Source organism: Microcaecilia unicolor, chromosome 2, assembly GCF_901765095.1.
Source record: "Microcaecilia unicolor chromosome 2, aMicUni1.1, whole genome shotgun sequence".
NCBI lineage: Eukaryota > Metazoa > Chordata > Amphibia > Gymnophiona > Siphonopidae > Microcaecilia > Microcaecilia unicolor.
This window is the reverse complement of record NC_044032.1, coordinates 455,739,086-455,755,476: the sequence shown is the minus strand read 5'-3', so window position 1 is coordinate 455,755,476 and position 16,391 is coordinate 455,739,086. Positions and strand designations below refer to the sequence as shown.

The window sequence follows — 16,391 nt, the reverse complement described above, 5'->3', positions numbered from 1 at the left end:
TGTATATACTTTTGCCTAAAAAATGGTGCACACAAATTTAGTGTGTACATACCCTTAAGCAATGATCAAAGCAAAAAAAAATCTGCACACTTTTTTTTTTAAGTTTTGCAGCCAACCCATGGTAAATGCTACCCTAAGGGTTTGCTGAAGTGCAAGCAGTTTGATTATTTATTCTATTGTGGATAATTTTCAAACACTCAGCACTTAGACAAAGTTTGCGAGTATTTTCAACCTGCAGGATTTATATCAATTTTCCTCGCAACCCTACCATCTATTCCACCCAAACTCTACTCTTAGGCACCATTTCTGTAAACCCATGTTTTACGCATGTATACCCCACCCACAATTTATAACCCTTTTCTTCATGTAAAACATGCTTTCGAACTGGAAACAGATTAACAAAATTAACCTAATAGGCATAAGTTTGAAACAAGGCACCTATGTGAAAAATCCAAAAAGTTGTCTATTTTGCCTATTTTATAAAAGCAATGCTCATTTTCAAAGCACATAGATGTCTCAAAATGGCAAAAAAAAAAAAAAGACAGGTCAGGGTGGCATCTCTTTAAATACCACAGCCACCTCGGAGCAGGAAATCGCATTAATAGAAGAACTCTTCCTGAAGCAGCAATAATATTTGCGAAACAAGACGTTCTTGTAGAAGAAGAAGATCAAAATGGAAGTCATAGTATAGGATTGCAGTAATGAAGATCGGAGAGCACCAAGCAAACGCACCAACCGGATGAAGAAATCTAATGGCGATGGAAGGATAGAATACCCAAAGCCATAATACAGCTGCACTAAAAGCGGAAAAAGATAAGTGCACGGCTGGTAGTGGGCAATGAGAGTGCTGCATAATGAAAAAAAAACTGCAAAGAATAAAGAATGTAAAATGTTAGATTCCATTTACGTTTATTTGGATATATTTCTCTCACAGTATGGGTGTTTGCAAGTGGCGGGTAGGCCGAGAAACCAACGTTTTCTCTCTATTTTGAGTATTTTATGCTGGTTTGTTGTGCTCCCGCTGCAATAAGATAAATAAGGACCGATGATAGGAACAAAGCTCCAGTTATAAGCGGTGGCGCTCTTAGAAAAAAGAAAGAAAGAGCAATTATTCTTCACAGAATAGCCAAGCTTGGAAGCGTTGAGGTCCTGGGTTGATAAATCAGTAACTTTATACATATGCTGAGAGAGGAGTATCCAAACACCATTTGGTAAAATTACAGAGAAATCGATATACAACCAGTGGTCCCCATTAGATAAAGTTTGAGTAAAAAAAAAATGGCCATCTGCCAAAAACATTCAAATTGTGACTTTGGAGTAGCAGAATTTGTACTTCCACAATGTCGTTCATCCAAATAGCAAGGGCTAGTGGCATGTTTAGGGCGGGACTAGGGAGGGCCCAAAATTAGGACACCCAACTGCAATAATCAAATGGGAAGAAATATGTCTAAGTTTGAAGAAGGACATCTTGATTTAGACCTGTTTCAGTCATGTCCAGGGTACAAAAAGGTTCTCTGGCTGAGCAGCTGACCACTGGAGGGATTAAGGCATCCCTCATGCATCCCCCTCCCCTGCCCATTAGTTGCTGTCCCCCTCCCTCTCCCCTGAAAGTGAGACCAGAAAGGAATTCCAAGCTCTATGACAGCATCAGGTATTATGGGCATTCTGAACACAGCAGAAAGAAGTCTGAGGAATAGCCTAGTGGTCAGAGCAAAGGACTGTAAACCAGGGAAGTAAAGTTGAATTTTCACTGCAGCTATCTCTTTTTTTTTCTTTCAACTGTGAGCCCTCCAGAAATAGACATATGCCTACTCTACCTAAATATGTATGACACCTGCAAGCCTGAAGGCTATTGAGGTGGTGCACAATTGTAAGGGGATGGGGATATGAACCGGATGCTCTGGTTTATAGTCCACTGCACTGATCACTAGGCTGCCCCTCTCCTTTGCAAGGACATCTGTGTGGCCATTTCTGTAAAAATGCTGCCAGACTTCCATCCTTATCCTTGGATTTTTTAGCGTTCATAATTTGGACGTTTCAGTTTGTAAAATGGCTGTTCATTTTGGATGTCCTTATGTATTTTCAAACAGGAAACCTCAATGTATTTCCTGTTCCAAAATGCTTATGAGATGGACTTTTTCTTTTTGGACATTATGAGCAGGACTTCCCAATTCTGGCTTGGATGTACAACTGATATCACACAAGGAAAAGCTTTATTAAAATTATTTCCAGAATGTGCAATATTCGTTTAAACATTAACAGCTATAATGGTGTGCTAAAAGGTCGTTTATCCCTGCTGAATGTGTAGGCAGTTGATGAGGTAGAAAATAGTGTGCATACATCTGAAAATGTGAAGTACAACCTAAACACACCCAAAGGAACGCCTCTATGGAAGCCCACAAACACTTGGCCAAATGGAAGATGGCCATTTTTAGGTAAGACATTTTACTTGAGAAAGTATTTGCTGGTGAAATAGCTTTAAAAATTATCCTATGCAAGTTATCAACATATAAAGAGACATGTGCTTCCCTACCTGAATACTCCTGACCACTTTTTCAGAAGAATCTCACTATATTGGTCTCGAACTTCCAGCAACATGTCAAACAGCTGGTTGACAGGGAAGCCATACCCCTGTGTCAAAATGAAGGGGAACAAAAGCTTACATTTTCTTAGCAATTTTAGACCTAGATCAACTGATAAAAGGATTCTACATTGTCTGCAACGTCTTATGCATTTCAAAACTGTGCAATCTAGTTCCAGCTAAGAACATCTGAATGAAGATCTTTCCTGTGTTTATCTAGGCATAATTCTGGCCATATATCTCAGACAGTTAAAAAAACAATTTGTATACTTTTGAAAATAAATACAATTGCACCAACACATATCAATCTGTATAAGAAACATAGTAGTCTTACTGGAGATAGCAGTATTTGCTTTTGAGCTGAAAAAGACAGAAAAACAGGCCATATCGTCTACATGATGGGCTCTTCATTATGAGGGTCCAAGAGTTCAGGCTTATGTATTTATTTGCGCTGCAGTGAGTAATTTATTTATTTTGGCATTTATACAACTACACACTTGCCTGTTCTGAAACTACTGTGCCTCTCTCCATTTCAGTCCTTTAAAAAACTTGAGGGATGGTGCTCTCTTCACATATAACTGTGCTTGTTTCTCATTACAAACTTACCAATACGTTGACTTTATATTTTATAAACTTTATTACTTTTCCCCCAACATACTGTAAAAATTTCATTGCAGATGCTTTGCAAGCTCAGATCTCACAAATGCTTCCTACCTACTGTTTTTGATCCTTTTGCCCTGACTGACCTATAAAATGTTACACTGTGGTAGGGGGTGGGGTAGTTGTCTTCAATAAAAATTATATTTTAAAAAAATGATGCAGTGCTGGCACATATGTCCTATATGCAGGCTGACAAAATAGGTGGCCTAGTCAATAAGACAGTAAAAGAAAGGTTCTTGGAAAAAGTATACACCATATACTGTTCTAGCTATGGCTTAAACGAAGTCCCGAGAGATTCTTAATAATCACTGGTAAAAATTAGAAGCATTTGATCTCAGAAACATCTACTGTTCAAGAAGATAAATCCCTTACTAGCATTTCTCAAGTAGGTCTGCTATTTAATGAATCCTAAACCTGAACTCACTGATGGCAAGGCAAAAGAACTTAAAATGGATAGTAGAAAACACAAGTGAAAATACCCAAGAGATTTCATGATGAAAGAAAATGTTACTTGGAGTGGAAACAAAACCAGCTTAAGAGGTTGTGGTGCTCTGAATCAACTTTTACTTTGTGCCCTCCTGTCCCACTTCCCACTGGCCCTACTCCTGGGGCTCACATCCCACCTGCCTCACCTCCCTGAAATATTTTCTCCCAGTACTCCCCTCCTCACAAATATTTTCTTCTCCCTCCTTAGGCCTCGTCCTGGAATATTTTCTCCTGTTTGCCCAGTTTTCCTCTTTTCCAGCACCGCCCCCCCCCCCCCCCAAGAATATTTTCTTCTTTTCTCGCTGTTTTCCTTCCAAACCTCCCCATAATTTTGTCTATTCTCCTCCATACTTTTCTCCCCCCAGCCCCCTCCTAGAATAGTTTCTCCTTTTTTCCAAGCTTTCCCCCCTCCCAGAATTTTATCCTCTTCTTCTAGGCCCTGTCCCCGGAATATTTTCCTCTCCCTGATTTCCCATCCAGGATTCCCATAATTTTTCTTCTCTTGTCTCTGCTTTCCTCACTTCTCCCTTTCCAGGCCCCTACTAAAGAATTTTCTCCTGTTCTCCCAGCTTTTTTCCTCCATCAAAGCTATCCAGCACCTGCACCCTCTCCCATCATCATCTGCACCCTCCCTACATCTCTCTCTAGTCTGACATCTGCGGCTCTCCATAACCCCCTCCTCCCTCTTCCAGGGCCTCCAAACCCATATCCACCACAGCTTCCCAGCTGCCAACACCCCCCCTTCCCACCTCTTTTGAAGCTGCCTCTGACACGAACCTATGATGCATGCTTTCGGAGAGGGTGTGACCAGCAGGGTACCGGAAGCACACCCTAAGCCTGAACGGCCCTGCATTCACTGATTCATAAGTACATAAGTATTGCCATACTGGGACAGAAAGCCCAGCATCCTGTTTCCAACAGTGGCCAATCCAGGTTACAAATACCTGGCAAGATCCCAAAAAAGTACAAAACATTTCATACTGCTTATCCCAGAAATAGTGGAGAGAGCAGCATCAGACTCAGTGAGACAGAGGCAGCCCAGGAAGAGGTGGGAAGGGGGTTTGTGGCTCTGTAAGTTGTTGGGGGCATGAGTGGAGATGACTCCACTGGAAGGATCAGGAAATTGCCAAAGCAGAGAAGCTTGTGAGGATGGTTTTTGGTGCTCTTGAGGCTTGGCACCCTTAGCCAGTGACTCACCTGGTCCATGCCTTGAGTCAGCCCTGAGTGCAATGTTCATGCTAACATCAGTATGCTAAGATCAGTACACTAATTTAACCACCCATAACCAAAGTATATATTTTTAAAACCATTACCCAACAATTTAAAGATATGCTTTACTGTCTTCAGATTCCAGAACACGAGAACTAAATATAGTGCTTGGCTTCCCATACAGAGAGAGACCCTATATCCCTTGCCTGTTTTTCCATTTCATACCAACTAGTACTGAGTTACAGTCCCCATCATAAATCCTTTAAAGCGTCAGGTTCTTCTCGGTAAAGTCCAACATGTTTCAGTTACATTTTGCATAGTTTTCAGCACACATTTCTCAATATTTGTAATTTAAAAGACACTGGAAGGGTAATTCTGGCAGGGCCTTACATAATGTCACCCTCATAGATGACAATGAACAGTGCTGTCGATCTCAGAAATGATGCATAAAATAGTGAGGCTGCCTTGTTAGCCCACTTGAATGCACATAAGTAGAGGTTAATAAAAAACAGTAATATATTTTTATTGGACTAACTTAATACATGTTTAATTTGCTTTCAGGAGCTAATGAAGCAGCACTTTTCAGGTACAGCCAGACAGAGAGAGAGAGAGAGAGAGAGAGAGAGAGAGAGAGAGAGAGAGAGAATGCACATGCACAAGGAGTTCACACAGAAATTATGGCTGCAAGATTTCAGCAACTCTCATACAATACATACCCACTGCACCTACCTGGAGAGTATCAGCAAAATGAACTATAAGGTTCTTCAGGTCCAGCACCAAGTTTGGATCAGAACAATAGGACTAAAAAAGGAAGGATGAGAAAAGAAGACAAATAACCACCAAACTCTAGGATAGTAATTTTCAAGCACATGTCTGTGGGTAAAACAATGCTTTATGAGCAGAAGTAGACCTTCAGAAAACTGTGCACCCAATATGCAGGCAAACTTTCTACATCCTCTATACACAAACTCTCACCTACTTGGAGGAAGGACTCACTAAAAGGGAAAAGTGGGGTAGGGTTTGTATTTGCAAACATATTTCTGACAGTATGCATGAAAATTCTGTGATTCAAAACAGCAGGTGGAAATGTAAGCGCGTACTTTCTCTGGAATAATTTTCGAAGCAGAAGTACATACATACTTTCACTTAAACACTTGCCAAAGCCCACACAGGAAAAAGTATGCACAATCTTTCTCTGTGGAGCCAATATATCAAGACTATAGTAAAAAATGCAATGTTAATTTTCTAACGAACCACAACTCTCTGGAGTTCATATGGTGTAATATGTAGAGGTGGTTCAAATTTTGATCCTGATTCACGCACCTTGTGTGTACACTCACAACCAATAAATCATAGTAATAATAATAATGCCACTTAGGATTTATTGGTTGTGAGTGTACACGCACTGATTCACTGAGTGTGTAGTAATATGTAGAGGTAACATATCAAAATGTGCTTAGAAATATTCAATTCAGGCCATTAAAGGACATGTGTTAAAACCAGAAATAAAATAAAATGCGAGTTAAAACTGTACTTAACTTTACTTCTCCTTTGGATCCTGAGTACTCTTTGCATGCAATGCTATGAGAAATTGAGGCCTTTGGACTACTCTAAGATTTGAAATTTTTCTACATCCGAAGGCACTCTCTATTCACATAGATTTGATAAACTGATGACTTCCCACTGAGGTGGGCAATGACTTTCTAGAATCAGTACTGGAAATTAATGCACCTGCTGACGTAACTAATTTTTACTACTCAATGAAAATATTTTTTTCTCGGAGACACAGGAGCTAATTTGTGGATGGAAGGCACTACCATTGGTTTGGTGGGAAGGATATTCTTGTGTGGTATAATTGTGCCTAATTGGCTCTTTCTTCAAGTACTGCCATTTTATTAGCATTATAACGATGTGAAACTTCTCCACAGACACAGGGTGGTCTGACTCAGAAATACAGTAGTGTCCCAATATGCAACCTTCAATTATCCAACAGCTGGTAATCTGGGCTCCAACTCCAACCAAACTCTCTGAAGTGCCCCTCAGTGCCTAAAAGTGCAAAGATTAGTATGTCAATTTGATAATATTCCCCTTTTCCTGCTGAGATTTTTTAGCCCTTTTAATGGAGTAGATCGCTGGTCTGAGTTTTCTGTTATTTCAGATCAATTAAAGAAAATTCTGGCTGGGATTAATAACTCCTTTTGTATAGTTCACTCTTCGGTTATTAAAGCCCTCAAGAGTTCTTTTCTTGAGCTTTATATACAGTTAGTTAATAAGTCACTTAGGGGCCCCTTTACCAAGCTGCGGTAAAAAGGTAGAGGTGGTGGCCATTTTTGTCACACATCAGGGCCCTTTACCACGTGGCCATGCAGGGAGTAGCACTTACCACCACCCACTGAGGGGACGGTAAGAGCTCTGTGTAACCCAGCAGTACATGGTGCTGCACCGATTACCGCTGGGTTAGTACCATGCTAATAATTAAGGAAACAAATTCCATAGCATCAGAAATGGCACACACTTGAGGCAGAACTACCACCGGCAGCTGTTCCAGGTTGCCGTGCAGCAACCCTTTAGTAAAAGGGCTTTAAGTCTTAAGATAGCTGCTGTTAAACCATTGATTAAGAATACAAAGTTAGATCATTTTGCAGTTGACAGTTATCAGCCAATTTCTTCATTGCCATTTTTTCAAAGATAATTGAAAGAGCTGCTTTGATGCAACTGGATAACCATCTGCAAAAATATAAAATCTTAGATCAGCAGCAATTTGGATTTCGTGGTCATCATGACACTGAGACATTGCTGATTTCTCTTCTTGATGGTGTTAAAACTGGCCTTGATAAAGGCAAAAGATTTCTTTTGGTTACTCTAGATATTTCAGCACCCCACCCTCAAAGTTGAAAATACCCTGGTGGTCCAGTGGGACTGCAAGCTGGACATCCCCTCCTGGCGGCCTACTTCGAAGTTGAAGGAAGAGAGGGACTAGTACTCCCTCCCTCCTCTGTGGAAGCTACCTCAAAATAGCGGCACCCTGCCCTGCCCAGTGCATCCTGGGTTGCACTGGGCAGGGCTTCACTTCCATGTAAGGGACTCCCATGTAAGAGACACCGCCATTTTGAGTTCAGTTTCAGCTCTTTGCTGAAGCCCTGTAAAAAAACAGTGTTTATTCTCAGAACTTGGAACAGTGGATAAAAGAATGTGCAATTAGGAAACAGTAACAAGTAACTGAAAAATGGATCTTCTCATCAGACTGTCACATCATTCTATCGAGAAACCTGGCAGAAACTGAGGCCAGAAGATAAAAAGATGTCTTTATTTAACTACAAACCTGTTAACCAACTCCTAAACTAAGGATTATTTAACTTAGTTGCTCTCAAAAACCTTATATTACTGGGTGAAAAGATAATTTTTCTTCCTTCCATTAGTAGTCTCACATTGCTGACAGTGCTTCTACTTTCACCTTTAAGATTGCAGTGTTTAGTTCAACTGCACAGAAATATTTAATAAAGGCTACTTTAATAAAAATATTCCTCTTCCACCATCCTTCTCAATTAGATATTAATTTGTGAGAAATCCTTCTTGTGTATTTATTTTTACGCTCCTTCACCACCATCTATACATAATCATTTTTTAAAGAGAACAATCTACACAGGTTCTTAGCTATCAGAGACAGTGAAGATACATACCTGTAGCAGGGTTCTCAAGAGGAACAGCAGGCTGATGTTCTCACGACTGGGTGACGTCCGCACGCAGGCACGCCCACCGCGCATGCGCGGCCGTCTTCCCGCCCGTGCGTTACCGTTTCCCGCCAGTTGAATGACAAGCAAGAAACAACATGAAAACGCAACTCCAAAGGGGAGGAGGGAGGGTAGGTGAGAACAATCCAGCCTGCTGTCCTCGGAGAACACCTGCTACAGGTTATGTATCATTCACTTTCTCCGAGGACAAGCAGGCTGCTTGTTCTCACGACTGGGGTATCCCTAGCTCTCAGGCTCACTCAAAACAAGAACCCAGGTCAATGGAACCTCGCAACGGCGAGGGTATAACAGAAATTGACTACGAAACAACTAACTGAGAGTGCAGCCTGACCAGAATAAATTCGGGTCCTGGAGGGTGGAGTTGGATTTACACCCCAAACAGATTCTGCAGCACCGACTGCCCGAACCGACTGTCGCGTCGGGTATCCTGCTGGAGGCAGTTAATGTGATGTGAATGTGTGGACAGATGACCACGTCGCAGCCTTGCAAATCTCTTCAATAGTGGCTGACTTCAAGTGGGCCACTGACGCTGCCATGGCTCTGACACTATGAGCCGTGACATGACCCTCAAGAGCCAGCCCAGCCTGGGCGTAAGTGAAGGAAATGCAATCTTGCTAGCCAATTGGAGATGGTGCGTTTCCCGACAGCAACCCCTAGCCTGTTAGGGTCGAAAGAAACAAACAATTGGGCGGACTGTCTGTGGGGGCTGTGTCCCGCTCCAAGTAGAAGGCCAATGCTCTCTTGCAGTCCAATGTGTGCAACTGACGTTCAGCAGGGCGGGTATGCGGCCTTGGGAAGAATGTTGGCAAGACGATTGACTGGTTAAGATGGAACTCCGACACCACCTTCGGCAGGAACTTTGGGTGGGTGCGGAGCACTACTCTGTTGTGATGAAATTTGTATATGGAGCATGAGCTACTAGGGCTTGAAGCTCACTGACCCTACGAGCTGAAGTAACTGCACCAAGAAAATGACCTTCCAGGTCAAGTACTTCAGATGGCAGGTATTCAGTGGCTCAAAGAGGTCTCATCAGCTGGGTGAGGACGACGTTGAGGATCCCATGACACTGCAGGAGGCTTGATAGGGGGGCTTTGACAAAAGCAAGCCTCTCATGAATCGAACGACTAAAGGCTCTCCAGAGATGGCTTTACCTTCCACACGATAATGGTAAGCACTAATCTCACTAAGGTGATTCCTTACTGAGTTGGTCTTGAGGCCAGACTACTGATAAGTGCAGAAGGTATTCAAGCAGGTTCTGTGCAGGGCAAGAACGAGGTTCTAGGGCCCTGCTCTCACACCAAACGACAAACCTCCTCCACTTGAAAAAGTAACTCTTTTTAGTGGAATCCTTCCTAGAGGCAAGCAAGAACACGGGAGACACCCTCAGACAGACCCAACGCAGTGAAGTCACGCCCTCAACATCCAGGCCGTGAGAGCCAGGGACTGAAGGTTGGGGGTGCAGCAACGCTCCGTCTTTCTGCGAGATGAGAGTCGGAAAACACTCCCAATCTCCACGGTTCTTCTGAGGACAACTCCAGAAGAAGAGGGAACCAGATCTGACGGGGCCAAAAGGGCCTATCAGAATCATGGTGCCGTGGTCTTGCTTGAGCTTCAGTAAGGTCTTCCCCACCAAAGGTATGGGAGGATAAGCATACAGGAGGCCGGTCCCCCAATGGAGGAGAAAGGCATCCGACGCCAGTCTGCCGTGGGCCTGTAGTCTGGAACAGAACAGAGGCAGCTTGTGGTTCGTCTGAGAGGCGAAAAGGTCCACCGAGGGGGTGCCCCACTCTCGGAAGATCTTGCGTACCACTCTGGAATGGAGCGACCACTCGTGCGGTTGCATGACTCTGCTCAGTCTGTCGGCCAGACTGTTGTTTACACCTGTCAGGTATGTGGCTTAGAGGAGCATGCCGAACTGGCAAGCCCACCGCCACATGCCGACGGCTTCCTGACACAAGGGGCGAGATCCGGTGCCCCCCTGCTTGTTGGTGTAATACATTGCAACCTGATTGTCTGTCCGAATTTGAATAATTTGGTAGGACAGCCGGTCTCTGAAAGCCTTCAGTGCGTTCCAGATCGCTCGGAGCTCCAGGAGGTTGATCTGCAGATCCTTTTCCTGGAGGGACCACAGACCCTGGGTGTGAAGCCCATCGACATGAGCTCCCCACCCCAGGCGAGATGCATCCGTCGTCAGCACTTTCGTGGGCTGCGGAATTTGGAATGGACGTCCAGGGTCAAATTGGTCCGGATGGTCCACCAGAGCAGTGAAGTGCGGCAACTGGTGGAGAGGCGGATGACATCTTCTAGATTCCCGGTGGCTTGAACCCACTGGGAAGCTAGGGTCCATTGAGCAGATCTCATGTGAAGACGAGCCATGGGAGTCACATGGACTGTGGAGGCCATATGACCCAGAAGTCTCAACATCTGCCGAGCTGTGACCTGCTGAGACGCTCTGGTCTGCGAAGCCAGGGACAAGAGGTTGTTGGCCCTCGCTTCGGGAAGGAAGGCCTGAGCCATCTGGGTATTCAGCAGAGCTCCTATGAATTCCAGAGACTGGGTTGGCTGGAGATGGGACTCTGGGTAATTTATCACAAACCCCAGCAGCTCCAGGAGTTGAGTAGTGCACTGCATGGACCGGAGGGCTCCTGCCTCCGAGGTGTTCTTGACCAGCCAATCGTCGAAATATGGGAACACGTGCACTCCCAGCTTGCGTAGATACGCCGCCACCACCACGAGGCACTTTGTAAACACTCGTGGGGCAGAGGCGAGCCCAAAGGGCAGCACACAATACTGAAAGTGCCGTGCGCCCAGGCGGAATCTGAGATACTGTCTGTGAGCTGGCAGTATCGGGATGTGAGTGTATGCATCCTTTAAATCCAGGGAACATAGCCAATCGTTTTTCTGAATCATTGGCAGAAGGGTGCCCAAGGAAAGCATCCTGAACTTTTCTTTGACCAGGAATTTGTTCAGGCCTCTCAGGTCTAGGATGGGACGCATCCCCCCTGTTTTCTTTCCACAAGGAAGTACCTGGAATAGAATCCCTGCCCTTCCTGCCCGGGTGGTACGGGCTCGACCGCATTGGCGCTGAGAAGGGCGGAGAGTTCCTCTGCAAGTACCTGCTTGTGATGGGAGCTGAAGGATTGAGCTCCCGGAGGACAATTTGGTGGCAGGGAGGCCAAATTCAGGGCGTATCCGCACCGCACTATTTGGAGAACCCACTGGTCGGAGGTTATGAGAGGCCACCTTTGGTGAAAGAATTTTAACCTCCCTGCGACCGGCAGATCGTCCGGTACGGACACTTTGAGGGCGGCTATGTTCCCGTGGATCCAGTCAAAAGCCCGTCCATGGCTTTTGCTGCGGAGGCGCAGGGGGCTGCTTAGGCGCACGCTGTTGACGAGAACGAGCGCGCTGGGGCTGTCCCTGTGCCTGGCGAGGCCTTCGGGCCGGCTGGGTGTACCTACGCCTTGCAAAGGAATAGGGCGCAGCCTGCCGGGCCCGGGAAAAACGTCCACCTGCTGAGGTGGATGCTGAAGGCGCCCGGTGGGAGAGCTTGTCGAGGGCGGTTTCCCGCTGATGCAGTTGGTCCACCAGCTGCTCGACCTTCTCACCAAAAATGTTATCCCCCCGGCAAGGGACGTCGGCCAGTCTCTGCTGGGTGCGGTTGTCCAGGTCAGAGGCACGCAGCCATGAGAGCCTGCGCATCACTATACCTTGGGCCGCAGCACGAGATGCCACGTCACAGGTGTCATAGATACCCCTGGACAGGAACTTTCTGCACGCCTTCAGCTGCCTGACCACCTCCTGATAAGGCCTGGACTGCTCCGGCGGGAGCTTATCGACCAGGTCCGCCAGTTGCTTCACATTGTTCCGCATGTGGATGCTCGTATAGAGCTGGTATGACTGGATGCGGGTCACGAGCATGGAGGATTGGTAGGCCTTCCTCCCAAACGAGTCCAGAGTGCGAGACTCCCGCCCCGGGGGCGCCGAGGCGGTATCCCTCGAACTCCGTGCCCTCTTGAGAGCAGAATCCACGACCGCCGAGTCATGGGGCAATTGTGGCCGCATTAACTCTGGGTCCGAGTGGATCCTGTACTGGGACTCTGCTTTCTTGGGGATGGTGGGATTAGTTAATGGTCGCATCCAGTTCCGAAGCAGTGTCTCCTTGAGGACATTGTGCAGCGGTACCGTGGTGGACTCTCTAGGTGGTGATGGATAGTCGAGGACCTCGAGCATCTCAGCCCTCGGCTCATCCACAGAGACCACGGGAAAGGGAATGCAAATAGACATATCCCGCACAAAGGAGGCAAAAGAGAGACTCTCAGGGGGCGAGAGCTTTCTCTCTGGTGAAGGCGTGGGGTCCGAGGGGAGACCCGCAGACTCCTCTGAGGAGAAATATCTGGGGTCCTCCTCTTCCCCCCACGAGGCCTCTTCCTCGGTATCGGACATGAGCTCATGTAGCTGAGTCCGGAACCGGGCCCGGCTCGACGTCGAGGCACCAAGGCCTCGGTGTCGTCGAGCGGTGGACTCCCGCGCCGGCGGGGACGAAGCTCCCTCCATCGACGTCGACGGGGACTCCACCTGCGTGGCGGTCGAGACCGGCGCCGCAAGCGGCGGCGGCATCGACGACCTGGGCACCGGGCTAGAGCTCGCCGGCGCCACAGTCATTGGCGCCGAGGGCGCAAGCACCCCCGGCGCCGGCACAGCCTGGCGCATCAGCCCTTCCAGGATCCCCAGAAGGATGGCTCGGAGGCACTCATCCAGGCCCGCTGTCGGGAAAGACGTGGGGGCCGGTAGAGGCATCGGTGCCGGAAGCTGCTCGGGTCCAGGAGACTGCACCGAAGTGCTGGGACCCTGACGTGGCGGTACCTCCACCACCGAGGGGGACCTCTCCTCTCGATGCGGACGCTTCGGCGTCGACTCCTCTCCGGTACCGAGAGCTGGATGCGTCGAGGGCGACCGGTGACGGTGCTTCTTTGCCTTCTTACGGTGCCCGTCACCGGTGCCGGGTGGTATGGAGGAGGAGGAGGTCGATCCCCCTCGGTCCCGAGGAACCGGGTCAGACAGGGTTCGGTCCCGAGGGCCACGGGCTGAAGGAGTGACCGGGGCCGACTGCCCACGCGGTCTCTCACCTCTACCCTCACCGGAGGACTGGCGGGCCGACGGGACCTGTTCTCCTGGGGTCGATGCCATCGATGCCGATTTTTCGGGCATCGATACCGGTACCGAAGGACCGGGCGTCGATACCGATGCCGTCGAAGTCGACGTCGAGGGGACGGCGCAAGTTCCAAAAGACGGTCCCGCAGAACTTGCCTCGCAACCTGAGTCCGTTTCCGGAGACCGAGACACAGGGAACACGACTTGATATTGTGCTCCGGCCCAAGGCACTGGAGGCACCAAGCGTGGGTGTCGGTCTGCGAGATCGGCCGGCCGCACCGACCACACTTCTTAAATCCACTCGGGACCTTCGAGGACATTGACGGAAAAATCGCGTCGGCGAAGTTAAAGTCGTCGAAAAAATAAATCGATCGCGCGGCCACAAGGCCGCAACGCGACGCCCCTCGCTAGAAACGAGGGAAAAAGGAGCGCGTGCTCTTTTTTTTTTTAAAGAAAAGAAACTGGGGCACACGGTAACCAAAAAACTAAACAAAACTAAACAAAATCGCGACGGTCTTTCCGGGGCTGCGAAGGGAGAGCGGCGACAGCACGACTCTCCTCAGGCGCGGAAAAGAAAAGACTGGCGGGAACGGTCACGCACGGGCGGGAAGACGGCCGCGCATGCGCGGTGGGCGTGCCCCGCGTGCGGACCGCCCGCGAAGCTTCTTCTGGTTGGTGGGGGCTGCCGCGGACGTCACCCAGTCGTGAGAACAAGCAGCCTGCTTGTCCTCGGAGAATGTGTGTGATTCTGGGTTCAAATTAAAAATGGACTTTCAACTCCTTCAAGAAGTCTGAATGGCTTCATCACAGACATTTCCATGGTTTATTCACACATAACCTCTCCAAATCATTAAAGTGCCATCATGAAACCTTCACATTGGTTAGTTTTTATATGTTCTATCATCATTACTTCAGAAATCGTGGCGGCAAAAACAACCAGCACATTGTTCTACTTTGAGACAATGCATCTTTAGTTATCACCACATCTATAGGTATTTTCAGAAACCTAAGAACCTTTCTGTTTAAGCAAGACACTGGAACATACAGAGCGGAGATCTGTTAGTTTAGATCTCACTGTACTTATTTTATTCAGTGTTTGCTCATTTAGGGCACTGTTTACTAAGATGTGCTAGTGTTTTTAACGTGTGCTAAAAATTAGCAAGATAATGCTAGAGACACCCATAGGAATATATGAGTGTCTCTTTTATTAGAGAGTTACATGGACAATTTAACTGAACCCTTTGAGAGTGAAAAATTGATATAACAAATGATTCTACACAAGCAAGAAGTGGTTATGATCTTGAAAATGATAATAGACCAGAAACTTTGAATAATAAAATGAACATTATTATAGATGATTAATATCGAGATTATTGTTTTTCCCAGAGTTCCGGGTATGACTCCTAAAGTTTTCCTCAGAAATATTTCCTCAATTATTACTTTAAAAGGATGATCAACCAGATGATCAATGTGGAATAATGAATTAGATGAGTAATATCTGAGGATAATCAGGTTAATACCACGGTTTTTTTTCTGTTTGCTGTTTAATTGATCTACTACTACTATTTAGCATTTCTATAGCGCTACAAGGCGTACGCAGCGCTGCACAAACATAGAAGAAAGACAGTCCCTGCTCAAAGAGCTTACAATCTAATAGACAAAAAATAAATAAAGTAAGCAAATCAAATCAATTAATGCGAACGGGAAGGAGGAGAGGAGGGTAAGTGGAGGCGAGTGGTTACAAGTGGTTACGAGTCAAAAGCAATGTTAAAGAGGTGGGCTTTCAGTCTAGATTTAAAGGTGGCCAAGGATGGGGCAAGATGTAGGGGCTCAGGAAGTTTATTCCAGGCGTAGGGTGCAGCGAGACAGAAGGCGCGAAGTCTGGAGTTGGCAGTAGTGGAGAAGGGAACAGATAAGAAGGATTTATCCATGGAGCGGAGTGCACGGGAAGGGGTGTAGGGAAGGACGAGTGTGGAGAGATACTGGGGAGCAGCAGAGTGAGTACATTTATAGGTTAGTAGAAAAAGTTTGAACAGGATACGAAAACGGATAGGGAGCCAGTGAAGGGTCTTGAGGAAAGGGGTAGTATAAGTAAAGCGACCCTGGCGGAAGATGAGACGGGCAGCAGAGTTTTGAACTGACTGGAGAGGTGACTAAGTGGGAGGCCAGCAAGAAGCAGTTTGCAGTAGTCTAAACGAGAGGTGACAAGGGTGTGGATGAGGGTTTTGGTAGAGTGCTCGGAAAGAAAGGGGCGGATTTTACGGATGTTGTAAAGAAAGAAACGACAGGTCTTGGCAATCTGCTGGATATGAGCAGAGAAGGAGAGAGAAGAGTTAAAGATGACCCCAAGGTTTCGAGCTGAGGAGACGGGGAGAATGAGAGAGCCATTAACAGAAATAGAAAACGGGGGGAGCGGGGAGGTGGGTTTGGGGGGGAAAATGAGAAGGTCGGTTTTGGTCATATTTAATTTCAGGTGGCGTTGAGACATCCAGACAGCAATGTCAGACAAGCACGCTGAAACTTTGGTTTGGATGCAAGGTGAGATATCA

At 46.8% G+C, this 16,391-nt stretch overlaps 1 protein-coding gene across 5 annotated transcripts in view; it reads right to left on the bottom strand.

The window, feature by feature from the left end:
* EXOC6B (exocyst complex component 6B) overlaps nt 1–16,391 on the bottom strand; it is a 1,013,473-nt gene that overhangs the window by 478,936 nt on the left and 518,146 nt on the right. For all 5 annotated transcript variants that reach the window (XM_030190960.1, XM_030190961.1, XM_030190962.1 and 2 more), the window contains exons 12-13: nt 5,666–5,737; nt 2,534–2,631 (exon numbers count right to left, since the gene is read on the bottom strand). In XM_030190960.1, coding sequence (XP_030046820.1) covers nt 2,534–2,631; nt 5,666–5,737 — 170 coding nt within the window. The remainder of the gene's footprint in view (nt 1–2,533; nt 2,632–5,665; nt 5,738–16,391) is intronic.